This window comes from Taudactylus pleione, unplaced genomic scaffold (assembly GCF_031769625.1).
Source record: "Taudactylus pleione unplaced genomic scaffold, aTauple2 ptg000191l, whole genome shotgun sequence".
Classification (NCBI taxonomy): domain Eukaryota; kingdom Metazoa; phylum Chordata; class Amphibia; order Anura; family Myobatrachidae; genus Taudactylus; species Taudactylus pleione.
The window spans coordinates 1,650,722-1,678,247 of record NW_028284593.1 but is presented as its reverse complement, the minus strand read 5'-3'; the positions used below and the strand labels follow the sequence as shown (position 1 = coordinate 1,678,247).

Sequence of the window (27,526 nt, the reverse complement as noted above, 5' to 3'; positions counted from 1 at the left end):
CCTGGACCAAAAGCTGTTGAATCTCACAGAAGCAATATATTCTGCAGAAGCCCAGCTTTCTCAGCACTCTCAGAGGCTCACTAAGGTAGAAGATGATTACATGTGGCCCAAACCTTTATCCACTCCATTAATCTACCATTGTTTCACTTCTTGATATTTTGGAGGGTTTACAAAATGAAAAGGCGCAACAACTTGCGAATTTTAGGATTGTCTGAATTGATGAAACCCTAAAATCTTATGCATCTTGTGTCCTCTTCTGCTCTCAGCATCAAATTATCTACTGACCCATCTTCATGGAGAGGGTACACAAGGTGGTTTCTGAGAGAAGAGGATCACAGCAACAACCCTGTGCAGTCATTTTACACATACTGTCAAAATCTTGGATGTCTATTACAGAGTTACCTTAAAGAGAAGAGAATTTTCCCGTATCTGCAAGGAACTTTTTACCAAAGGAATCTATTTCTCTATTATATATCCTAATAAATTGTGCATCATCTGTAATGGCAAAACCTATAATTTTGATTCCCCCTCTCCAGCAGCCACCTTTCTCAAGTCTCATCAACACTCTCCCATGCAAACACAAGTCAATAAGAATGGATGATGTTCTTGACCTCTGGTTGATAAATATCAACCAGTTGCCTTGAGATCTTGAGTGTAGAAACATGTCGGAAGAGTGACTAGTGCGTCGTTTACCATCCATTACCAGTGGGTCCAGAACATTCCCAGCTTTTATAAATACCGGGCTCCATCTTTGTGCTGGCTATTGTTATGTCGATCCCATACAACATTTTATTTTTATCCATGTCAAATTCCTGTGAAGCTGCTCATTTGTATGGATTAAAAAAACTATATGCTTTTACCTGCTGGCTTCATGTAAACTGTAGTGTGAGGAGCATCACTTATCATCTGATATATGTATGGTGTGATTACACCACTCTGTGGGGGAGTACCTGTATGGACATACGTTTAAAGAAATCTTTATACGAATATCATGTAAGAATTAATGTGAGCATTTTCATTTATTTCATGTTAATCTCACTGTGGTGATCATCCATAATGAAGTGTGACTTTCCAATACTTGCGGGTGATGAACTTTTGTGAAGTGTGCTCTTCCTACTTTTGTGGGGCTTTCACCTATACTTCTTTGATATTCCCCACAAGGTGTTTTTAAAGACACAATAATGTTTTTAATATATTTTTATTTATTTCATTTGATCCATATTGAGGACTGCTGACCTACTCGGTGGTGATATTTTGTGCAATTGATGCCAAATAGGACTCATAGATGTGGATCCATTTTGCTGGAACAGGATTGGCACAAGATCATATTACCCATTTCTTATTCTTCTAGCTTATGTGCAAGATTTGGTAACTTATATTTTCATGCTGCCTTTCTGGCAGTGCCCATGTTTGGTTTCATTCAATCTATTTATTGTCAGATAACTATATTAGTCATATTTTACCATATTTATTTTCTATATTTTTTTCTTCCTTTTCATTTTAATTTTTTTCTGTTCATCAAGGGGATCAATCATTGTCAGATCTGTTAAATAACTTGACAGACTATACTAGTGCTGAACAAGACATTATCACTTGGTTAAGATATTTACCTATAGGCCACAGAGCTCTTGATCATGCTATGGTCATTCTCTGGCAAATTACTTGCTAACTTCATTAGGTCTAGGATCACATCCCAAAATATAACTGCCACAGCCCACAATAACACCATATTAGACTGCAAGCCATAGTGGAAGCCTTTGTTTCTTATTGCTTGACACTATACTCTGACCCTGCAGATGATCCTGAGCAAGGCATGGAGTTCTTACACCAAGCTTAACTTCCTAAACTTACTGTTTCAGACAATGAGTTTTTAATGTCTCCCACGATGGATTTAGAAGTTCATTGTATAAGGAAAACCTTGCCTAATGGCAAAACTCCAGGTTCTGATGGATTGGGTGTTGAGTATTATAAGATCATGGCTCCCCATGTCTCCACACATCTCTTAATGATTGTTCTCCCCAAGCCAGACAGAGACCCTACATTAGTTTCTTCTTACCAGCCTATTTACCTGCTGAACCAGGACCTGAAAATTTTCTCTAAACTTATAACCCTTTGCCTTCGATCACTACACCCCATATTGTTACAACCTGTTCAGACTGGATTTGTTGAAGGTGTACATCATCACACTGCATATTAAAACATTTCATTTAAGGAAATTGGTTAATTGTTATGCAGATAATGTGTTTTATAGAGTGCTCTGCCCCCATTTGTTGCAAATATTTCTTCATCAGAGATTTGTCCATAATTTTATTCATGTATTTCAGGTGCTGTATCTTAGACCCTCTGCTATTTTAACTATTAATTCATTAAATAATTATTATTTTACACTTTACAGAGAGTGAGACAGATATGCCCATGGTCTCCCCTTCTTTTTAATTTGCGTTAGACGGTAGACCCACTCCTGCATCATTTTTAGAAAATAGAGGACTGGCAGTGTATCTTAGTATTAATTAAGTTCTCAGCATTTGCTGATGATTCCCCTCTGTATCAACAAGCTTATGGTTTTTGAGTTTTTGACAGGATTTAATATAAATGTATCTAAGACAGAAGCTTTTGCATTTTATGAAGTGGAACGCCATGGATGGGAAAATACCTTCCCATTTTGTTGGTCAAAACTCATCATTGAAATACCTGGGAATTGTGATCCTTCCCTGGCCCTCCCAACTTAGGTTTTTTTGGAATGTCTATCATGCTTCTTCCTTTCCAAGGCTGCCATTGGGTACTATATTGTTACTTTTGAAGATTGCGGGAGCAAGAAAACAAAATTGTCCCAATGGATAGCTGAATAGATCTCAAGTGTTTCCCTATTATTTCCACGAATCTCAATAAAGTTGGTCTAATCCAGAGTTTTTTGTTCCACCTGGTTACCTTATATCCACAATTTATACCCCCAGTTTGAAGATGTATTACAGCAATATTTCTATCTTACCTCTTGGTATTACCTGGAGATTGTTGCCTATGGTGTCCCATTTTAGAAGCTTCCCCCCCCCTCCATGTTTTCCTATTTAGTTTTTCATATAGAGCTGTAGCTTTATGGGTGGTGACTTGACTCAGTGGATGTAGATGATGTGCTCATTTTTTGTATTCTATATATTTTCCAAGACTTTTTCTTGTCTTTATGGTTATGACATTTGTTTTTATTATTTTTCTCATCTGGATTCCTTGTTGGAAATCTATTTTATAAATAGTGTTATGTATCCGATTCCATCTTTACTCAGATTTGTTCCAGACACCTTCATCTTTTTTTTTTTCACATATGGACTTTTGTGATGTATTATGTAAAGTACATATGTTCATTTAGACTTTTTCATGCATGTGTAATTTCACAGTGCACAGTTAAAGATTTGTAAATAAATATAAATTTATAATAAAATAATACATTAAATTAGTTTTTTTCATTAACCGTGTTGATTAAACTGTATATATTTAAATTAACTATGCTTAGCTTATTATTTCTAATAACAGTTGCAAGTAATGTCTAGATGTAATAGGGATGCTTTAAATCTTAGCTACATTTGAAAATTGCACACAGACATGCTTTGTAGCACTGTCACCTTCAAGATGATGGTCACAGCACAACTTGACATACTTGCTTAGTAGAATTGCTCTGTGTGAATTGATTGGTTGTTGTCTATACACAGTTGCTAAAATTGTAATTTACTCCCCCCCCCCTGTATCAGCTCTAAACATGTGGGAGCAATGCCACCTGTCTCCAGTGGAGTAGGGCAGTAATATTTTACTTCTTAGCATAGCTGCCATAACTACTAAATTGAAAAACCAGTGGATACAATTATAATTTGTCTTTGAATCAGAAATACCATTCAAATTGGACCCAACATCTGCACACTTTCAGATACTGTATATAACATGGTTAAAATATAGAAAGCAGGATCTTGGGTATAACGTATTCATAAGAGGTAGTCTTAAAGCTTGCACAGACATTGCCAAGTTCCCTAAGTGCCCATACCGCATACCTGCCAACATGACCAGTTTCACCCTGGACACCTTGGTCTATTCCCCTCTTTCACCAACCACAATTTTCTGAATTAAATTAACTTAAAATGAAATAATTGCTGTTTGTGTAGGGTTATTTGTACCATTAATTGCTTGAAGTTTCATTCATTGGAGAAATTAATCTGAAAAGCAGGAGCCGAGCAATAAATCCTATGAGAAGACAAGTATGCAGTCCCCAATGTTCATGCTTAAAAAAAAAAACTACCCTTTTTATGGTAGCAAAGAGACTTTGTGAACATTCGATTACAAAGGAGTGCCACCTAAATGGGCTTTCACTGCCACTGGAATCTGATTATCATCTCTCTATTTATGAGATTAGTGTGTAATACAAGGCACATGAGCGCGCCAGACCTGCATTTAGCTAAAGCCTACCCAGCTCCTCCCATAATATTATTAAAATTTTTACACCCCATAGACCCTTTCATCTTGATGCACAAATCCAAGTGTTGCCTTAAAAATAAGAGTATGCGCACAGATGTGATTTAGTGCACATTTCTGTATTTTAGGAAATTGCAATTATTTCATGATACAACTAGATCTGCTTTTGTTTTTTGTTTTATTAACCTGCTAGTGCCTTTTCTGGAGTTAATAAATACTGGTGATGACACGCTCACCTCCCTAATCCTTGAGTGCTGTGAAAAGAGCAGAGCAATGGCTTCTTTTGAGAATAGGCACTGTTCAGAAACGGCCTCTGCTTTGCTGTTGTATAGAGAGTGAGGGTCTCAGGGAGGGAGATGCTGTGTCCTAGTGAGACGGGGTGACCTTGTGGGCCCATTCACTTTCAGTCCCTGGCACCCACTACAGTTCTGCCACTGACTGGTAACATTGATCTCCTCCTATTACACAAAAGTAAAAGAACACAAGGGTACATTCCAAAAGAAGAAGGAAACGTTTATAGAAGAATCCATTCTCTTTTTTTTTTTTTTCAGTTGAACAGTTATAGCTTATCTACATACATATCTACAAAGGTATCTACACTTGTGACTACAGTGCTTGCAGAGGTGAATAGTTAGTTGCAAAAGAGCATCTCGTCATTAAACATTTAGGCTTGTTATTAGGGGATATCTGCTGGGAAATAAATAGAAGAGCTGCTTATTCTATTTAGGGAAATAAATAGAACTACATGGGCACATCCAGGCTGGTAGGTGCAGTAGAACGATGCTGTGTTGGCTCCACTGGGTTGTTCAAACTTTTTGGCACAATCCTACTAGCAGAACTAATGGATACAGAGACAACAGTCACTACCTGATAAATAAGTATTTAAGGCACCATAAAAATAACATTACTACTTGCACTGCAAATACAAAGCATTTTGATTTACACAGCACACATTTGCTATTGACATTACATTACAATTCTGCTGGTGATTGTTTTTAAATAGTTTTTTTTAGAACAATACATTGTGGAAATGGTAACACATACATTCCATTGATTGTCTGAGGCAGAACTGCTCAATTATGCTACTACCTTTAAAGCAGTTTTATTAAAGCTGTTGGTACTTTTTTAAAGGAACGTAGGCTACACGGAATCCATTTGCATTATTACAGTTTAATAGCACAGAATGTGCAGTTCATTTCACAAATAGTGCAGCCAAACTTCACTCTCCAAAAATAGAAAATGCTTCTTACATTAATACCTCAGAGCTCTTTTGCCACCGAGCCCCCTTTTCTGTACATTTATTTTCAAAAAGTACAAGAAAACAACACAACAAAAGCATATGGCTTCCTTTATGCAACAATAATGCACCTGACCCTGCAGAAGTCAATGCCCTTTATGAATATGTCTGAATCACTGGTGTAGTTATGATGGCTGATACAGACTTTCCTCCTCTAACAACTTCAGTAAAATTGAACTTGTACAGAATTCCTTTTATTATGTTCCTCCTAAGTCTCTGGGCTCATCACCCTCCCCCCAGAACAGCATCACAGCAAGCTAATGACACACGTCAAGTGCCCTTGTTGGCAGTGCCTGTCCTTTCTGCTGACAAGTGTCATAGCCCCAGCAGGATTAGGGAGAAGATCCGACTTGCTTGTTGGTTGCTGTCACAATCACAATAGAAACTGAAGATCTGCCCTAATGAGTTTAGGGACAGGGCAACTTTAATTTCAGCAGTAATGTAATATCCAAAGCATACACTACTGAATAATTAAAATCATGCATAAAACATCCATTGTCTAATAACTTTAAATAGTTGTCCAATAAGATCTTTCTCTTCCATTAGATGTTATCTTGGACCATATTCATAACTGCTAGGTGCACCGGCTGTTGAGTACATGTTAGCTGCTGCTGGGTTCATATGGTGATGGTGGTAGCCATGTCCTCTGATGCTCGGCAAAGGGTAGGGGGTCGGCCTTGTTTTTGCTCCTAGATAGTGATCGTAGCTTGTTGGGTACTTGTATGGGTGGTGATGAAGAGGTTCTGAACCCTGGGAATGAGGGTCCAAGCGCAGTTCATGAGGAGGACTGGGTCTACCAGTACTAAGGGGAACGAGTCCACCCGGCACAGGAAGTGAAGGGCTGAGAACTCTGGACATGAGCTGTTGGTGAGCAGCATCCCCGTGTAATGGAGTGCCGCTGGTATCCCTCTCATAATCTCTCCTGCTGTCACCATCTACAAAAAAGCACACATCATAATTAATATTAAAGTATGTAATCAAGTTCGGGTATAAATCTCTTTTCCATTCTCTAGTTGCTCAAAACAGTAGTTATCTAATAATGTGCTTCCTGAAATAATCTGAAATGTGTCCATAACCTGCATAAGCAAGCATTAATAGTTCATTTCTTTATATACATAGAAAAACATTATGTGCATAGCCATAGATATATACAGTAGTAAATTAGTGATCGGTATTTACATACATCTATTTTAAAATTTAAATGGACTTGTATGCTAGCATTCTTTTAATGATATTGATCTCACAAACATGACCCAAAACTGGAATTAACTTGGGAACAGATATTGCAGAGCTAAAAATTAAGCCAAAATGTGGTTTATTAAGTGCTTATTCAATATTTATTATTGTTGTTTCAGAGATATAGTGTATGAAAGTAGGTAATACTATAGAATTGTTAAGTACTCATTCTGGTGTTTGCTTTAGTAATATCTTGTTTGTATGTAAAATCAAATCATATTTTCTACTAGGATAGTTTCTGGCAAAGCCACTTTCCTGGCAAGCCTCATAATCTATAAAATGGGAACAAAAACACTGCTGTTTGTAAAGTAAATTAAATATATGTAACAACTTCATATATTTTCTCTGCATCTTAATGTTACAGTATATTTGATTGAACCAGGAATACACTGGCTGAGAAATTACTATACTAAGGAGGGAAAAAAATCCACCTCTGATTTGACAAGCTGCAGTTATTATTATCCTTTATTATTATGGCACCACAAAAGTTCCGCAGCGCCTTACAAAGTACCTAAACAAATGAGCTCACAAGAAAACCAGTTATTTGCTGTGCAAAACAATCCAGGACAAGGACATGGTTTATAAACATTGCTGCATGACACTAAAATAAGCAGCAGGGTGTCAGCAAGTAAGTGTTAGGTGCCGTTTGGGGAGTTAAATGATAGTATAAGTAGGGGAAGGAGAAGCACGTGAGGGAAGAGGGCCCTGCTCGTGAGAGCTTCCACTCTAAAGGGGAGGGGCAGACAGACAGGGGCGACACAGATAGGGTAGATAGTGAGGAAGGAGCATGGAGCAGTGGGTTAGGATGAGAGCTATATATATATATATATATATATATAATTTTTATATATATATATATATATATTTATTATGTTGCAGAATGTGTGTTTTAAAATTACATTGGGCCAAATGTAATAGGGTGAGAGATTAGAAAATGTGAGAGTTTAGCAGTAACCGCACATTGGTCAAGTTGTATTTTCAAAATGGGAAAACATCTGGATGAGAGTTTAAATCGTGAGAGTTTTTTGAGCCTGTAAAATATGCGAGTTTGCCTGTTCTCAGACTCTATTACATTGGCCCAGTTTAATAAGTGTAAGAGTTTATTCTCACATTTTCTAACTTACATTTGGCCCCTGATGTTATGTCAAAATTAAGTTCTTCGTTCATCTACCTCTATAACAAAAATTGCATTTTACTTATGTGTTATTAACATGAGAAATGTATAAAATAAAGTTGTTGCACATTCATTGTTGCAGTTGAACCAAAATCCTGCAACCTGATGGAAAATTACATCATAGTGAACTGCCCACGTTACTGTAAGTGCATGCAATAAACGGCCTATTTATTATTTATTGGGTGTTTTCTACATGATAAATAACGATTGAACTTATAGCTCCGAGTTTTCTGACTTTTTTTTATCACACTTTGCTTTCTGAGACACTGCTTCGGAAAGAGCCTGTCCCGACCAAGCAGTTTCACCATTGGAAAATGTTTTTACAAAAGATTTAATTCCCTAGATGGCCTAGGAAGGTACTGCGCACATGTGCACAGTCCAACTACTGGAGTGGTATTCAAAGCACCCTCTACTATGGCTATACTGTAGCCTACAGGCTACAGCAGCTAGTGCCATCTGAAGATGGATTAGCTACTAGTGCCAAGAACCAAATATCTAAGCTTTTTTGGAGCTTAATAGGGCCAACATCCAAATATCTAAGCTTTTTTGGAGCTTAATAAACTCAGCCAGAACTGAAAATGGGAACTGCAGTCTGCAGCAATAGTTTGCATGACGTTGGAAATATCTCCTACATTCAGGCTTTGTTAAATAAGCAAGTTAATTTGACACTGTGAGTGAAAACTTTAGGTTAGTACTTTTGCCCCTAAGTGTATTTTAATTAGTTAACTGGATGCTCATATGCACCATTCATTTGGTCCACTCAAAGTTATCATTACTTACAAACAACTTTCCCTCAAAGTTAGTAGTACAGTTTATATTAAACCTGAAAAACTGGTATGGGGCACAGAACAGGAAAAAAAAAAAAAAAAAACAGCTCATAGTGGAGGAATTGAGGAGGAAGAAAATAGAGATCTATATTTGTTATTATTGCTATTTTTTATTCAATGGGTCAGATGTTCTTTCACCCTGTTAGTAAAATAAACAGGGGGCTTTGCAGTTGTTCTAAGCAGAAGCTGCCAACAATGCAAGAAAATCTATCTGAAAAGTAAACTGTGTATTTTCCAGCAGTCCATAGTCTGAATGCAGGGAGGAGAAAAGCAACCAAACCGTTCGTTGTGTGTAAAAACTATCCAATCCATATCATTGTGCTCAATTGAAACCTGTGCCCTCCTGACAAGACATTCCTATAGGGATGAAATCTGAAAGAAATGACTGACAAGTATGTGCACGCATGAAATTTCTTAAAGTTGTGTAACCCTAAACAAATACAGACTGCATTTATTTGACCAGACCCAAAGTGTGCTGTAGAGGATGGGCCCCTTGGTGTCTCTGCAACTATTTGCTCTGCATAATGGAAAATAAATACATGCAAAATGTACCAGTGTGTGACACTTTTGAAACGTAAAGTGTAAATAGGAAGGAAAGTTCTCACAGTGTGTGCAGCAACACTCCCCAAATCTGCAGTATACCCAGAGTTTAATGAGCAGCAACCTGATGTCTGTACGCTTCTGTGGTAAATGTAATGTAGGCCACTAGTAAAGAGAGAGGAAATGGGGTTAGCCACAACAGTAGTTTGTTTTTGCGACCTGAAGCTGAGAGCCTGGAACCCAGACGCCAAATCCACTGCCAGAGGACTTCAGTAATCAGATGCCTTCTGAGGAACACTTTAGTAGGTTTCATTTCTTGTCAATAACCAAAATGGCAATGTTAATGCTATGAGCGCATTGAGGTTCTACAGAGTGCTGGCAGTATATGATTGATACAAAAAAAAAAAACTATAATAAATAAACCCTAGAGATTATAGATTTACTAAATATGAAATAGATTCCTCTGTGTAATTATAATTTCCTCCCATAGGTGGTGCTCCCTCTAACACATTCATATTGGCAAAGAAAACAGAAAAGGAGTTCTAAATAGGGCACTCGACGGTCTATGACACATTAACATTTGAATCTTTTTTGTATTGTAATTATAACAAAATATTATGCCTAAATGTCCTTGCAGCAAAACATAAAGTAAAACAAGTGATTGTGATAAAAAATTTAAATAAGAAAATGGCAAAAGTGTTGTTAATCGTTGTACGAAGGTGAATCTGCAACATTCTTTTAGGTAAAAAATATAGGTATTCTTGAGAAGATTATTATGGGACTAATTCTGAAACTAATGCCATTTTATTCAATATTGAATTGTCATGTCCTTAGTTTGATGGTTCTATTATGCTAAATAATGCTTGCTCACACTCTTGCACTATTATTATGCCAAGGGTGTATTAAGCTTCTAGCGAGTGTTTCTGTGATAATTCAGTGAGAATGTAATTCTCTGCCCGGAATATGCTGCCTGCTTTTGTATGTAGCACACAAATACTGGTGTGCTTTATTTTTTACACTGCAATTTAATATTGGAATAAGACACAAAATTCTAAATATATCTCTGCATTTTATATTTGCACCATCCCCCACACCCACCCCAGTGCAACATGCCTTTGCCGACATGCAAAATTGCTCCTTCTTGTTGGATTTACTCCTATCGTTAAATGAGGCCTGTGTCACTGTGTCAGAGAATTAGTATACTGTGTATAACACTATCAGAGCATTAGCATACCGTGTGTGACACTGTCAGAGAATTAGTATACCGTGTGTGACACTGTCAGAGCATTAGCATACCGTGTGTGACACTGTCAGAGCATTAGCATACCGTGTGTGACACTGTCAGAGAATTAGCATACCGTGTGTGACACTGTCAGAGCATTAGCATACCGTGTGTGACACTGTCAGAGCATTAGCATACCGTGTGTGACACTGTCAGAGCATTAGCATACCGTGTGTGACACGGTCAGAGAATTAGCATACCGTGTGTGACACGGTCAGAGAATTAGCATACCGTGTGTGACACGGTCAGAGAATTAGCATACCGTGTGTGACACGGTCAGAGAATTAGCATACCGTGTGTGACACGGTCAGAGAATTAGCATACCGTGTGTGACACGGTCAGAGAATTAGCATACAGTGTGTGAGACTGTCAGAGCATTAGTATACCGTGTGTCACACTGTCAGAGAATTAGTATACTGTGTATGACATGGTGTCAGGATGCCTCCAAGCAACACGCACCTTTCAATGACACATTAGAAGTTATATGTAGAATATCATATATGAGTTTTATGTTTTCTTGTGTATAATATTATCCAACTTTAATATATTTTGTGTCACTTTGGTTTTGCAGTTCACATCTCTCACAGCACTGAGACCAGTAGGCACACTAAGGGGTGGCATGTAGACCAGTGATGTAAAGGTAAATTCTGTGTTATGATATTGATTTGTTTTGTAGTAATGAATATTATCGTGTGTGATGTAACTAGGTCAATTTGAATAAAACATGCAACATCACAATATAAACTTACCTTGGAGGAGATGTATCAAGCTGTGGAGAAGTTCTGCGAAGCAACCAATCAGCTTCTGTCATTTATCTAGCACAGTCTGTGAAATGACAGTTATGGGGCCCATTCATCTGAGATGGATTGCCCCATGTACACATTCTGCCGACACCAGGGTCAGGGAATTGGGGAATTTCAATATATTGAACAATCTTAATTCCCCAATCCCACAAAAATGGTCTGAATCAGCAATTTGGGGAGTTTTGTTGAATTTCCCGATCTACCGATGGATCGCTCGTTATCAATGGCCGCAAATTGGATTTGCAGAGTGAACGGCAGAACAGGGAATCGGGCCGTAGATGTATGGCCCGCATTAGATTCTGATTGCCTCTCCACTTTATCTCTCTCCGTGGCTTGATACATCTCCCCTTATAACTGAAATGGAAAGTGATCCTTGTGTCTAGTGCACTTACTGATACACACATCTTATTAAATCTTACAAATTGTATTTATTTATATCCATTAAAACATTCCTGCAACTTTAAACCCAGTGAAATACATTGTATGTGCTATGAAATGTCAATAAACTGTATCATAAATAGAATATGGCGGATATACCACATGGAATATATTTCTAGTATTCTTCATAATACTCCCACCAAGTTCTGAATTACCTGGGCTCTTTGAACCGTTCACTATGAGACCCCCTCCTCCTCTTCAATATTGTCTTTGCTTCACCCACCTCCTGACCTCTCTCTCTGAGTGACCCCCCTCTTTTCCCTCACCTTCCTTCGCTATTCCCACTCTCTCTATCTATCTTGACCCCGTTCGTCCCCCTTGCCGCTTTATTGAAGTGGTTTTGCTGTGGCCCTTTCCACCATAGCTCCTGACTTCTTACTCTATTAGGGCCCTTTTGTACTTGTTTTTCTGTGATACTGCATTACTGTGCAGAAGTACTTCTCTATAATTGTTTTTCTGTGATACTGCATTACTGTGCAGAAGTACTTCTCTATAATTGTTTTTCTGTGATACTGCATTACTGTGCAGAAGTACTTCTCTATAATTGTTTTTCTGTGATACTGCATTACTGTGCAGAAGTACTTCTCGAATTGTTTTTCTGTGATACTGCATTACTGTGCAGAAGTACTTCTCTAATTGTTTTTCTGTGATACTGCATTACTGTGCAGAAGTACTTCTCTAATTGTTTTTCTGTGATACTGCATTACTGTGCAGAAGTACTTCTCTAATTGTTTTTCTGTGATACTGCATTACTGTGCAGAAGTACTTCTCTATAATTGTTTTTTTGTGATACTGCATTACTGTGCAGAAGTACTTCTCTATAATTGTTTTTCTGTGATACTGCATTACTGTGCAGAAGTACTTCTCTAATTGTTTTTCTGTGATACTGCATTACTGTGCAGAAGTACTTCTCTATAATTGTTTTTCTGTGATACTGCATTACTGTGCAGAAGTACTTCTCTATAATTGTTTTTCTGTGATACTGCATTACTGTGCAGAAGTACTTCTCTATAATTGTTTTTCTGTGATACTGCATTACTTCGCAGAAGTACTTCTCTAATTGTTTTTCTGTGATACTGCATTACTGTGCAGAAGTACTTCTCTAATTGTTTTTCTGTGATACTGCATTACTGTGCAGAAGTACTTCTCTAATTGTTTTTCTGTGATTCTGCATTACTGTGCAGAAGTACTTCTCTAATTGTTTTTCTGTGATACTGCATTACTGTGCAGAAGTACTTCTCTAATTGTTTTTCTGTGATACTGCATTACTGTGCAGAAGTACTTCTCTATAATTGTTTTTCTGTGATACTGCATTACTGTGCAGAAGTACTTCTCTAATTGTTTTTCTGTGATACTGCATTACTTTGCAGAAGTACTTCTCTAATTGTTTTTCTGTGATACTGCATTACTGTGCAGAAGTACTTCTCTATAATTGTTTTTCTGTGATACTGCATTACTGTGCAGAAGTACTTCTCTATAAATTGTTTTTCTGTGATACTGCATTACTGTGCAGAAGTACTTCTCTATAATTGTTTTTCATGGAAAGTGTGTACAATAGTATTTATGTCCCCTTATCTTCTTTCTATATCCCCTGTATAACTTTTAACTGTATATTCTTATAAAAATATTTTTTAAAAGTGAAAATGTAAAATTACAGGTATATAACTAAAATGTTTTTTTTCTCCCAAGACCAGATATCCTCTGTCATAATTTGTATTTATTTGGGGGGTTAAGATAATATGCTCTTTGTCCTTGTCAAGGTAATAGCAATATTATTTGGTATTTTTTCTATTATATTTTTACTAGAGCTACATAGTTGCAGGTCACCCAACTGTGATTCCTATCCCAGTATTAAATTATCAAACCAAAATATGAGATTAACCTCTACATGTTTTTCTAGGGACTCTTATTAATCCGCATAGGATTACAACATGTCACGCATTTGGTCTGATATACAGTAGGAAGACTGTCATTCACCATTACTTGTTTTTATTATAATATTGCACTGCCCGGAATTATCATTGTATTGTTACCTATCCCTACTGCTGAAAACAAATATATTACTAATGTATCTTTGTGTAGCTTCTTATTTAATTCCTACTGTATGTCATCCATATTTGAAACATCATATTCCAGTACCTTACACCTTTCAATCATCAGCGAGATAATATACACATTCCCATGAGCTATAATAAAAATTAATCCCTGTTGTCTGTTTCATCTACTCCTGTGTAACTTCTTATTATCCCTGATCACCTCTGTCGTTACCTCCTAGCCTTATGCATTTTTATTGCTAGAGTATCTGCTAATGATTTCCTAAAAAGATTCCACTTCTGTTCTTTCCTGTACTGTACAGCAATGACTGATTGCTATTAATATTAATCTCTGAATTATGTGCTGCCTCTTACAGCCTTCCTTTTTGCCCCTCACTGCAATATTGCACTCTAGCATGAATATGTACAGTAATAAATGCTTTGCCTTACAGGAACACATAGAGCATGTGGTTTTATTTTGCAACTAACATGTTGTCTACATGAATTGGTTGCATGTGTGCCGGTTTGTATCTGACTAATATAGGCACAGAGCTGACTTATCAGTGTCAAGCATACAATCTATGCAGAGAAAGTGATTGCAACAATACCACATGGCCATAAACCCTGCACTTCCACCCACTCCAAAACAGGACGTTACCTTGTTAGAACCTCTAAGGAGAATATAAATAATAGTGGAGTCCTGCTTTATAGATCAGAAGCCCACTTAGGGGTAAATTCACTAAAGTGAGTTTGTAGAAGTGAGTTTTAAAAGTGATGTTGCCCATAGCAACCAATCAGATTCTAGCTATTATCTTCTAGAAGGTGCTAGTTAAATGTTAAGTAGATTCTAATTGGCTGCTATGAGCAATATCCCTTCTAAAACTCACTTCTGAAAACTCTCACTTTAGTAAATGTACCCCATACTCTCCCAGCTCTGTGCAGTGTGCTTCCCTACAGACCAGTGGGAAAATGCTGCTAACCATTCTAAATAAATGTGCATAATGTTGATTATTGTATTCATCAGATTAAAATTTTAATTTACCCATATTCCAGTGTTTGACATTTACATTTTTGGACTACACTAATTACCAATAGAATTCCACTGTAAATGTACACTTAAATATGCAAATAAGTTGGACCAGAATATATATATATATATATATATATATATATATATGATATACTACAAGCGCTATCAGCGTACTACTAAAACATCATGAAATAAAAATTGCTTTTATATTATATTGTAAGTCGTATCTAGTTGGCAGCAGGGGGGTGTGCCTATCATTCTGTGACATGGTGCTTCCTCTCCATTACACGAAGTACTGGAAACATTTTATGCGACTATTGTAATCTATCAAATATTAATATTATCACGTCATTATTACCCCAATTAGCAATATATACTATCCAACAAGACAGTAAATATGTTTTTACCTGATTCCATGCATTAAGCTGTCTCAGAATACCTGTTACTGGAGCCAGCTGCCCGCTGACCTCATTACAGGCACCCCCTGAATAGCAGAAGCAAATAGCCAGCATATTGATAACGCATAGGGACTGTGAGTATTACACTGACCTTTTTCACTTCCATTCTGTGGAGGGGATGAAACTGGATTCCTGGACCTTGCAAATGCACTCATGAGTGGGAGGGATCCGGGTCTGTGATTCCTGGGCCTGCAAGGTCACACAAATATAACTCATTTCTGAGCTGTTCCCTGTAAGCCTAACCATTGCCAATATGTCTACGGTGAGCTGTCATATCCTTGGTATTTACAGCATTGACAAGCAAACTAGCTCATTGTATTCCAACATGAAACTCCATTATAGGTTATTCTGAAATATCGAAGGGGAAAAAATGGATTTTCAATAAGGGGGACTGAAAAGACCTCATAGTTAAAAAACAAACAAAAAAAAAACACTTTATTTCCTCTACCGTATCAGGGCCAATGAAACTTTTATTGCTCTTATACCGATTAGTGACCTGCAGGTAGTAAATATAGCCATAACCACAGCACTTGTTAAAAGCAATATTTTGCTATGTTAGCCCTTTACCCTCAGTTCACTCTGCTATGAATCTTCTGTGTTGGTGAATTCCGAATATCCTTGTGCAAACACATTGCATTGAGGCATGCAGGTACTTGCGCTAAACTGGCTGTCCTGTAAAGATTTGTTGTTGCAGCTAATAAAATTGCACGTGTAATGTTATTTAACTGACTAGTAGTTGCTCTGAATTAAGTGGTGAATAAGTTATATACAAAAGGACAACTCTATTGAAATGAGAGATGAGCATTGAACAAAAGAGTAGAATTCAGTCTATTAAAACGTATTTTTTTTCATCACAATTCTTTCTTTTAGGCCTACGATCTTATACTTACCAGTCTTCTGGGTCACAGTCCCGAAAGCCCTTCGCAAACGGGTTGCTAGCGATTTTCAGCTGTGTAATCTAGGACAAGCAAAAAGCATGTTACTAAAATGTTTATTGTTCACAATCCCACATATGGTGCTCAAGTCAGATTGTTTAAATCAGATCCACGAGCAATGTGGATGCTATGCTGTCTGTAATAATAGTGCTTTAGAAATTGGCTTTCACTGCAGTAAAGTCTACTGAAGTACAATGAATCTCTCATCTTATAATAAAATGTGAAGGGATTTTGCTCTGTATGTGGGATTGGTTCATCAATCAGGGAACATACACATCTTATGACCCTTCTCTGTGAGATCTTTGGTGTAATATCTCTAGGACTATAAGCCCTGCTCGTAGCATCGGTTTTCTGTTGCACCCCCATTCATATTAGGTGTAGGGGCGGCTGCTCAGGTATGTACAGCGGGAAGAGCTAGGACACCATACTGTATGTATTAACAATTTACATTTATACCCTATGTAATAGTTGTGCTTGGGTAACTTTTGCCCGCTTGACAGATAGGGGTTTGCCTTTATCCCATTCTCTCAGGTATGGAAACATGGGCACAATACTAGCACACTCAAATAAGCTACAAAAATGGAAAGACCAAGTTCATGTGGCTTTTTAGTTTATTTAGTATCTATTGGCAATTTATAAATCGATCACTATCGATCATTATACAAAATACTGTCCACCTGGTTCAGATCATCTATTAAACAGATGCAATCCCTAATGTTATGAGTTATGACTGACGCCTGGGGACAGACACAAACCACCGGTAGTGATTCCGCAGCTCTCTGCAGTGCTGTACTTTGCCCATTCATTAAGGGCACAGCAAGGGGAGGGAGAGATGCCCTGTAACGGGGAGTGATGGATGCCCTGTAACGGGGAGGGAGGGATGCCCTGTAACGGGAGGGATGGATGCCCTGTAACGGGGAGGGATGGATGCCCTGTAACGGGGAGGGATGGATGCCCTGTAAACCGTTGGCAAGCTGTCATTAAACCTGCAGAAATTAAAATACCAGTGAAACAAAAAGGTGGAAACAATAGACATATTTTCAATAGCAGACGACAACTTCTTTCTCTCTGGCCAGACAAAAAAGTTATTACAATGTAGTTTTTTTTTTTTTTTTTTACATATTTATGTATATTTTTTACAAATATTAATACTCTACATGAATTAAAGTATGTATATATGTAATAATAATATATTTTTTGCTAATAGATTTTTGTTTTTGGAATTGAATGCATAATTTAGGATACCCACTACTACCATAAGGTGCATTTGGGAACAGTCCCCACTGTTCTCATCTACTTTGTATTGACAAGTATGCAAAACTCTGTGTTGATTACATGCACTGATAGGTATACTTCTAAATCATTGAAAAATATACTTGTGTGTATAGACATGCATACACGTAGAATGCCTAGGGAGAATAAATACAGAATGAATCAATATGAGAAGAATGAGATGGATTTATTTATTTAGCGTTACAAGTTTGATAAGGACATGTATAAAGTGGAATGCCAATAAACGTTTTAATGTTAATGTTAGTTTAAGCAATGTACACATAAAGGGAATGATGGAACGTCATGAAACAATGTAATCATACATAGCATGGCCTATGCAGGCTTTGATGTTAGAAACCAGTGTCCCGGTTTCATGTATAGGAGCTACAATATATTCTCTATGCTTAGCTTGACCCGAGGAGACAATGTACAGAACTTAAAACACGATGAACACAATAGGTTAAAAGCTATAGCAACAATAAGAACAACTATGGTGATCTGCGGGCAACATATGGTTCTTCTCTATACGGCTACAGAAATCGTGAGATATCAAACACCGGTTCCAGTTTATTGGAGAGAATAGGAGGGTGGGCAGCATGCACTTGTAGGGAAATGCCACATTACATAGATGGGTCACCAGCAGAACAGCTAAGACTAATCGCTGGATAAATCATACGTGTGTATTTATTTAATTCATCTGGGACAAGGCAGGGCATTTTCTATATTTAAGTAAATCCGTGGATAAAGTATGTGATTGTGAGTTTCCGGAATGGGTTGAAAAACAATCTTTAAGCCCTTTCAGTGACAGTTTCAGACTTAGAGGTCAAATTGATAGAAACCAGGAGAGGGGCAGCGAGAGGGGGAGAGAGAGAGGGAGCAGCTGTCCCGGGTCATCAGGAAAATGCCAGGCTCGCAAGAGCTCCTAAATCTAAGCCTTTCTGTTAGAGGCATAATAATGTCCGTACAGTGTATGAGCTGTGTTTAATGTCCGTACAGTGTATGAGCTGCTAACACACACACACACACACACACACACACACACACACACACACACACACACACACACACACACACACACACACACACACACACACACACACACACACACACACACACACACACACACCTCTGAGTCAGTTCTTTACCACAGTATAAGATTTTGCACTATGTATTTTATTTTTTTTATATATTATTTTTTTTAATCTCTTAATCTTTTTATCTTATATTTATAGCCAACATGTTTATACCACTTATCACCTGTAGTTGACTTGTGTAACTATACGAGTCTCAGCATGCCCTAAAAACGACCCCTCATTAATTTAAATGCGACCAAATATTTAAATATACTCATGTTATAGATCTTTTTTTTTTTTTTTTTAGAACTGATACTAGATTATAGGCTGCAACAAAAAGATACACTTCTTTTCCTGTATGTATCCATCGTTTACATGAGTATATTGTTTGAAATTGACCACTAATGGCTACTTCCTTTGTAATTGGTTTGTGCATCAGGATTGGCACATCTAGGTAAATAGAAAAGCAGATTTGTCCAAACACAATTTGATTGACATTTCACAGTGGGGAAGCATTATATAGTCAGAGTAGAGTGGGTCTAGCGTTTACATAGGTAATGATATCCCTCTGGGTTTCAGGGCTGTTTTTTTCCTAGTTACTCAAATTTGCAAATGTTTAGCTCCCGATGTCCATCACTCGCATAGCTGGGCTGAGCCGCCCTCTGCTCCCTGCTTCCTGGCTGGCTGGGCAATTCGTTTAACAGATGGACAGAAGTCAACAATTTTAGGCCTGCTATATCCAAGCCATCACACACATATGTATAGGACTATGGCTGCATACATAATACAGCTGATTAGGGCGAATGTTGATTGCTCAGTTTTTGTCCTGGTAATTACTAACACCATATAGTCGCCGTGCAATTCATTCCGTTATACCAAAGAGAAATGCAGATCTCCTCTACAATATTAATATAACATCGTATGGCCTTTATAGTGCATTTCCACTTAAAAAAAACAACAAAATAATATAGATGCCAGTAAAGTAATAGACTATTAATAAAACATTAAATCAGAATTATAGGCATAACTCTTAAAACGTAGTTATTAAATACATTCCTTATTACAATAATGTATCAAAGTAACGACTTCTCTCTTGTAATATTCTAGTTTAATGTTTATTCTCACTTCTTAAATGGTTGTACAAACATCATTACAAAACGTACACATTTCTGTTTTCTATGAAAGGAAAATTATTTTCTAATGAGTATTTATTTTGTAACTATAAACCGTGACCTGCTAGACAAGAATTCAGATTGGTCTCTGCCTTCAGCAAATCGCACTTAATGTTACAATATTAAATATACTTACTAACTCCTTGAAAATGAAAAGCAGTAAAAGGAAATGTATATTTATTTCTTAACCGACCAACGTTCCTTTCTTCTTGCTTCAGAGCTGTGTTTTCCTAGCACTGACTGCTCTGCATTATGTTTTTTCTTTCTTACTTTTCCGGTCTATCATCCATCATTGGGAAAGGTCTGATATATGATGCATTGGAAGAGGTAATAAACTCCAGAAATACTCACTCTGTGGTTCTGATAGGCAGTCACTGCGGTGAAGCGGGTTTCCTCAAACACAAACGTTTTAAAGTTTTCCTCTGCATATTTCTCGCTGTCCTTCCTAGGATCCACATACACCACATGGAAACGGGGCTGGTATCTGTGCATGGAGTTCAGGATGATCTGAAGACAGAATATGCCCACACTCATTTTATTACATATATATATATATATAGATATATATATATATATATATATATATTTTATACATACATACACACACACACACACACACACACACATGTAGACAGGTCATGCATATTTTTTCTGACATTTAAATATCTGACTTCTGCAATATATCTCCATAATAATAAAAACAATAGTACGGTAATGTGAAATGTTCCTATAACGTTATAATATACAAATAATTATTTTTTTTGTGAAGTAATTAGATTGCTGATTGAAATCCGATTGTCATAATCATTGATAACATGCTGCAATTTGTGTCTAGTTGTGTAACAATCATAATTTGGTTTCATATGTATTAACCTTGCAGCAGTTGTCTCGGATTAAACGGCTAAACTACACACATATGGTTCAGTTTATAAATTCCCCAACTCCATTTGTGATGGATGTGCAGATTAATATAGATATGAATGGATGGCTCCTGCCCGTCTCAGCCCTGTCTGTTGCCATCACACACTCACATGACCATTGTCGTCCAGTAAATTATTTGTCAATTTCAATTTGTCAAAGGAGACGATTTGTTTCATCCATTGGGCGCCTTTGGCCGGTGAGTCCGGGTGATAATGTACTCTCCCGGGGGTGGCCGGGTCAGCCTTCCCTGCCACTAGCCAGGAGGAGCTGTGAAAAGCATACCTACAATGCAGAGAGAAAAGGCTTATTATTACTCTCTATCTGTCACCACGGAGAAAAGTGTGTGGCTTCACACATCTGTACTAAATATTATTCTGCAATGTTCTAAAAGTTTTATTTTTGTTTATCTGACAAAAAGTTTCTTATAAAGCCCTGAAAGCAATTCAGCTGTATGTATAGAATGTATGTACACCGAAATAACCTGTTACACAGACGGAAATCAAACTATCTGCTCTGCTCTATGTTATATGTATCTTAAATGAGAGCCAATAATGTGAACTTGTCTCTCAGCCAGCATAATAAAAGGTTTATAGAGACGCGTTAGCCTGTAATAGAATCATTATACATTATGGATTGTTTTGCATAGTAATACCTTCCAATAATGATGTCTTACTCGGAAGAATGAGAGAGCTATCTGGTGTAGTCAACATGTTTGTTTCATTATACGATCAGAGATTAATGTGACATCACCCTTGTCTTATCTGTAATTACATCATCAGCATCCTCTACACAGCAAAACTCTTTCCTCCATCTATTATACACTTTATGTATGTATGTATGTATGTATGTATGTATGTATGTATGTATGTAGGAATGTATCTATGTCTGTCTATGTGTTATATGAACACACACAGTCGCATATTGTATACATACACACATAAACTGGTCGCATATTGGCAAGACGTGCTGTTTGTGTATATATATATATATATATATATATATATATATATATATACATACATACATACATACATACATACATACATACACACACATATACATATACACACACAAATAATATGACCCCTTATTTTATTGTATATTTATTTCTACCACATTGCAATCCTTTTAGAATCGGCCATACGTCTGAAACTTTAGTATATTTTTTAAGACACCATCTTGACAACTTTTCAGCAACAACCGTATTCTTATATCCAAACTTAACCTTATCATTTTAGTAGATATCTATTAGATATTGCCTCGAGCGCCCCCAACAACACAGTACTTTTTTCTCCCAAACTTAAGCCATACAGCAATAAACACATTTTGCCGGTAATATCAATTATAAGCTTGTTTCTAAGGATAATTGTAGGATGTGTAGCACTGTGGTATGTGATATATCAAGTCAAATAACGATATACGTGTAATTCAGCAAATGATAACCAGACATTTGATTAAGTTATTTGTACAATTTAGATAGTCACATTGATTAAATATATGATTGTCAGGTACTACCAAGTAAATGTGAACGTATATATGAGGAATACATAACATCAGATGATATATATTGAATAAGAATACATTCCTTGCACGTATTTTTATTGTACCAGGACAAAAGGACTGTCGGATGTGATTTCTACACCTACCAGCACAAATACCATACATATTTACACACACATATATTATATATATATATATATATATATATATATGTTGCCATTATAATGGTATATTGCATATACAGTATGTGTATCTTTGAAACTACAGTATATTACTACATTATAAATGGACATTCTGCAACTTTATTTTGTCAGGTATGGAGATAATATCAGAAATACATCGAATATAAATATTTGTATTTAGACATCAGCTATATGGATAACAGCAATGATTAGCTATGTGTAAGAGAATTATTAGCTCCCCCTTCACAAAGCGTTTATCTTACTTACCGATAGCGTTTATCGTCCACCGGTACAAAATCCATTAACAACATATAATCCGCCATGGGATCCATCCCAAATATCTTCACCTGGAAGGTGGGGAACATGCGCCTGGCAATAAGGGAGGAAGCAGCGCCGGTAAGTACACGGGATAGGTACTGGGAACAGGGGTGTCATGACTCAGTTGATCATGATAACAGTTTAGGATAATTTAAAACAAGCCACCATGTTTTATCGTACATCTCCGTTCCTGACATCACTTAGATTGATGACCCTTAATAAAAGGTTTAATTGTAACTTGCACGAGTATTTGGTGTCTATTTCAAAGTCCCTGAAAAGTCACTAACTCCAGGCTACATTGTATGCATAGACCCGATAGTAGCAATCTTCCTTATCTCTGGCGCACGGTTTGTATTGTGTATGCCCCAGCAGGTGCCCTGGTTGCATGTAACCATATTCTATTTAGTTGTAATGACATAGCTATATATAATACAATATTTAAATGCGCCCAGTGCTGCCAATGATGCGGTACTCCTATGTGCCGAGAGAGATCTGCTAGGCAGCACAGGGTTATAAAACAATCTATTGCTGCCTTATTTTATCTGATCGTGTTAGCTCAGGTTTTAGTGCATTATTTCTGACCACATCTAGTTTATTGCCATATAATATAGAGAAACTCAGCAGGTCTTGAAATGTTGACTTGATCATGAACGAAGTGAAAACACATCAGGAATGTGGCAATAGTTTTCCAGTCACTTTAATTTGCCAATCCCTCATTCTGTGGAGTGATCTATAGGAGTGAGACTGCTGTTATTGATGGCTGAAGTGTCAGGACAACAATACCCAGAGAGACAGGTAGAGCACACAGACCTGCCGCACTGAGCACATATTTTCTGCTCTCTTCCACCTCTGAAAAGTGGCTTTAACTAATTTAGCCCTTAAACAGGTTTCAGTGGTCTTTGAGTGTAGCTAGATGTCATCTCTTACATTCCTTTCACACCATCCTCAGACAAAGGCACTGAGCCCTCGCCCAGATCTCCCCCTGGTCTCCCCGGGTTTGCTACATGGTAACTGGAGATGGCCACGTCCATGACCCAGTCCTCGCTTTAATTATTAAATGACTTTCTCAAATTGTATTTCGTTTTATTTCCCCACAATGGAAAAGTATTTGTTTGTAAATAATCCGTCTGCCTGCTATGTATACCCAGTAACAACAAGGAACTAATGTTCTGCATAAGAAATTAGTTCTGATATAAGGGTTCAGTATAAAATATATTATTGTTAAAACATGCTATGCCATGCAAATTAATTACCCTTTTCCTTGAGATCGGTGAAAGCTAATATGATGCATGTGTGCACTAAGCTTTAGGGATAGAACTGTTATATATATATATATTTAGTAAAATAACAAATGTCTTCTTTTAATAACCACCCACCCACATAAATTATGAGTTATTGTAAAGCACTATTTGGTATGTAATAAACATAAGTATCCGTGAATATTTTATAGGGGTGTTGTCATAATTTAGTTTGCGTCTAAACTGATAGAGATTTGTACATATGGATTGTTTATCGTTTTTCTTTTCTTCTGAAGGAAACATGAAGTGTGTGCTAGAGTGTTTTTGTAGCTGAAAGTACATTAAATGTGACTTATTCCTATGACGATCTACTAACAACATGAGCTTTCTTTGGGCTCGCTGTTCCTACAAGCTGTTGTATAGCAAAACCGAAACAATTCGGATAAGGTGCTGAGTTATAGTATTTGTTTCTCAAATTGTAAATGCAGAAATTTATATATGGATGGTGACCATAGACAGCTATAAACACATCGGACTCATTAAAGTACTATAAATGTGCAAAGCCCTTATGGATTTAAAGAGAAACCGCCCCTTCCGTGTGACAATAATTATATTTATTTGTTCTTTAGATTTATTTAAGTCGATTTACACACAGCATTGACACTCACCAACGGTGTGAGGGCCCTAACACTTGCACTTAATGGTGTGGAACTGAGTGTATTACATTTTATGTGCAGATGGATGTGTGAATTTGGGGTATCCTGCTGTGCAGTCACTTAGATGCAATAAGAAGCTTTGGAGGAAGAGGAAACGTATAGCGCTGTAGGGGTTAATCGGCCGTGCTATGAAATCCAAGCTTCTTGTGTGAAATTAAAAGAACATTTTTTCACCCCCCCCATGTCATGAGTTTTTTTTTTGCTACATTCACTAAAAGCTCTCTTTATCTCCCTTGCCTAAAATGACCCATTCTGCCCAATCACCTGTTGTGAACTAATTGGATTCAGTAACTTGGAATAATATTTACTCTGAGCTTTAAGGGAGAATGGAGCAAACAGTGCAGCTACATAGCCCGCAGCTCACACGCAGAGCAAGTCTTGTGCGTGGAGGCAATGACTTGACCTGGTAACCACTCTATTGGGCCAGGTGTTGAGAATCCATATTGCTATCCCTATAAACAACATGCTAAACTATGCCTAGAGACTGGACACAATCATATGGTTTTAAGGCTCTACGTCTTCTATGCTGTGACTCCATTACCTGAATAATGCTGGGTTTAATACCTACAACAGAAGCGTGACCAATGTAAATATATGAGTCTATCAAGTATTAGATACATTCCAAATAGTTTATACCTAATAGTTTCTCAAAATTATGCATTTTAAATAATATCTGTTATCTGTAAATAATATTAGCTTTATCAGTGTGTAAGTTGTAAGACAATAGACTTACTGTTCTGGACTGATAACATTATCTATTCATAAAAAAAAACATTTGTTAAGGCGCAAATGTGGACGCAATAATATATTCCAAGTACAAAATAATTGCAAAAATATAAATTAACTATGATATGTACCTATGAAATATATATATATATATATATATATATATATATATATATATATATATATATATGACCATAGTATTATTTTGTTAATTATTTCGATGTGCGGTTAATGCAAGCAGTGGTTCCTTCATTTATAATAACTGGATAAGTATTATTTTCATAATTGCTATATAATCCAATAAAATTAGTGGCACTGTGTAATGCAGTACATATAATAGACACCCAGCAGGAATTTAGACGTTACAAAAGCAGGAATAAATCATTTAGGGAAGAAATCCACAACATGTCTTGTGCTGAAAGCTTTCCTGACGTGGGAATTCTTATAATGTTTTACTCCAGATTACCATGTCCTCTCTCACTTGTGCAGTCAGCACCCTCCAGCCTAGGCTTCCTCTGTGCAGAAATCTCCTCATTTTTAAAATAATCCTAGCGTCTTTATGCTGGTGGGGTGGGCGGTGACAGAGTTAGCAATTAATTAATACATGTAACGCATAGGTGTAAGTAAATACACGTTGCGGATCAGGTTTCCATTGTTTAAATCCTCTTCCAAAAAGCAATAATGCCATAACATACCTCTAGTGTCTCTTTCTCTGGTGCTCTTATGAAATGTAATAAAGCTATTTTAGCAGGTGGTCAATGTGATGTTAGAAAATATTTTGAAAGCAGCTTGCTGTATATTATTCAATTTTCCCTTCCCTGCTCGTGTGCGAATTATTGTAATTACAGCCCCAAATATTCCCACTATGAAATCATCTTTCTATAACAGTCACATTTTCCAGTGCTAGCTCCCAGGCTTCTCCCCCAGCTTGTCTCAGGCCTGGAGACTGGTGCTGCGCCCTGGTCACTGCACCACTGGGCTGAATCACGTTGTCACCAGACACAACAGGTTGCAGGGAGAGATCTGGAACAGGGACTGGACCAGTAACATAAGGTAAAGAAAGACGGCGCTTTGTTACCATGCACACTGAAAGCACCGAGGACTCCTCTTACCTTCCAGCCTTGGTAACAATCATCTCCGTGCCCAGTTGGTTGAACTCATCCCATAGCGCCTTCATCTCCAGCTGCACGGTGATGTTGGCCACCTTTGGGTTTTTCTTCACCGGAGCTTTGTTGCTGTTGCTGCTGCTGCTCCCTGGAGTGGAAGAAGAGGAGCAACTAGAAGACGAGGCTCCGCTCTCAGGCTCCGGGCAGACATGGCTGGAGCCAGGGCCGAAGCTGTACGTGTGCGGTGCAGCAGAGCAGGGCTCATAGTGGGCTTCGTGCTGGCTGTAGGGGTCGCCCGGTGAAGGAGAGAGGTGGTAGCCCCCCGATGCATTTAGGCTGCTTAAACTGTTGGCTGTGAAAGCTGCAACATCGCAAAAATGGGATAGCTGGGTGAGCCAAGGGCTGGAAATTGCTGAAATCATTCCAAAGAAATAAAGAGAACAAATAGAGTAAAACTAGTGAGAACGCAGATCTGGGCTCTCTTCTGGGGGATCCAGCAGTGCTGCAGCTACCTGAGTCCAGGACCTGAGTCCAGGCTAACACCTCTGGGTGCAGGGATTTGGGAGAGTAATATAGCTGCTGACGGCTGCTTCCTGGTGTCTGCTCAGTAACTTACACAGAGACAGAGGATCTCGCCTGGTCTGCGAGCAGCTACAGTCTTGGAGCTCTTTGCAATAGAAAATATGTGGGCAGCATTCCTAGATAGGGCTGGCTTGTACGCCAGGAAATATCCTTTCTGTCCCTCTTACATGCCTCTGGGCTTAGGGTTCTGTGGCCCAAGGTACAGCAGCTCCCTC

The 27,526-nt window shown here is 37.6% G+C and overlaps 1 protein-coding gene across 1 annotated transcript; it reads right to left on the bottom strand.

Moving 5' to 3' along the window:
* Nucleotides 1–5,003: 5,003 nt before the first annotated feature.
* TBX1 (T-box transcription factor 1) lies at nucleotides 5,004–27,246 on the bottom strand. The gene is made up of 7 exons (XM_088476664.1): nucleotides 26,736–27,246; nucleotides 22,893–22,994; nucleotides 21,054–21,225; nucleotides 20,374–20,529; nucleotides 16,461–16,528; nucleotides 15,662–15,759; nucleotides 5,004–6,684 (listed from the first exon to the last, which is right to left on the bottom strand). The coding sequence occupies exons 1-7, from the start codon at nucleotides 27,149–27,151 to the stop codon at nucleotides 6,299–6,301; spliced, it is 1,398 nt and encodes a 465-aa protein (XP_088332790.1). The 5' UTR covers nucleotides 27,152–27,246; the 3' UTR covers nucleotides 5,004–6,298.
* Between the last annotated feature and the right edge of the window lie 280 nt (nucleotides 27,247–27,526).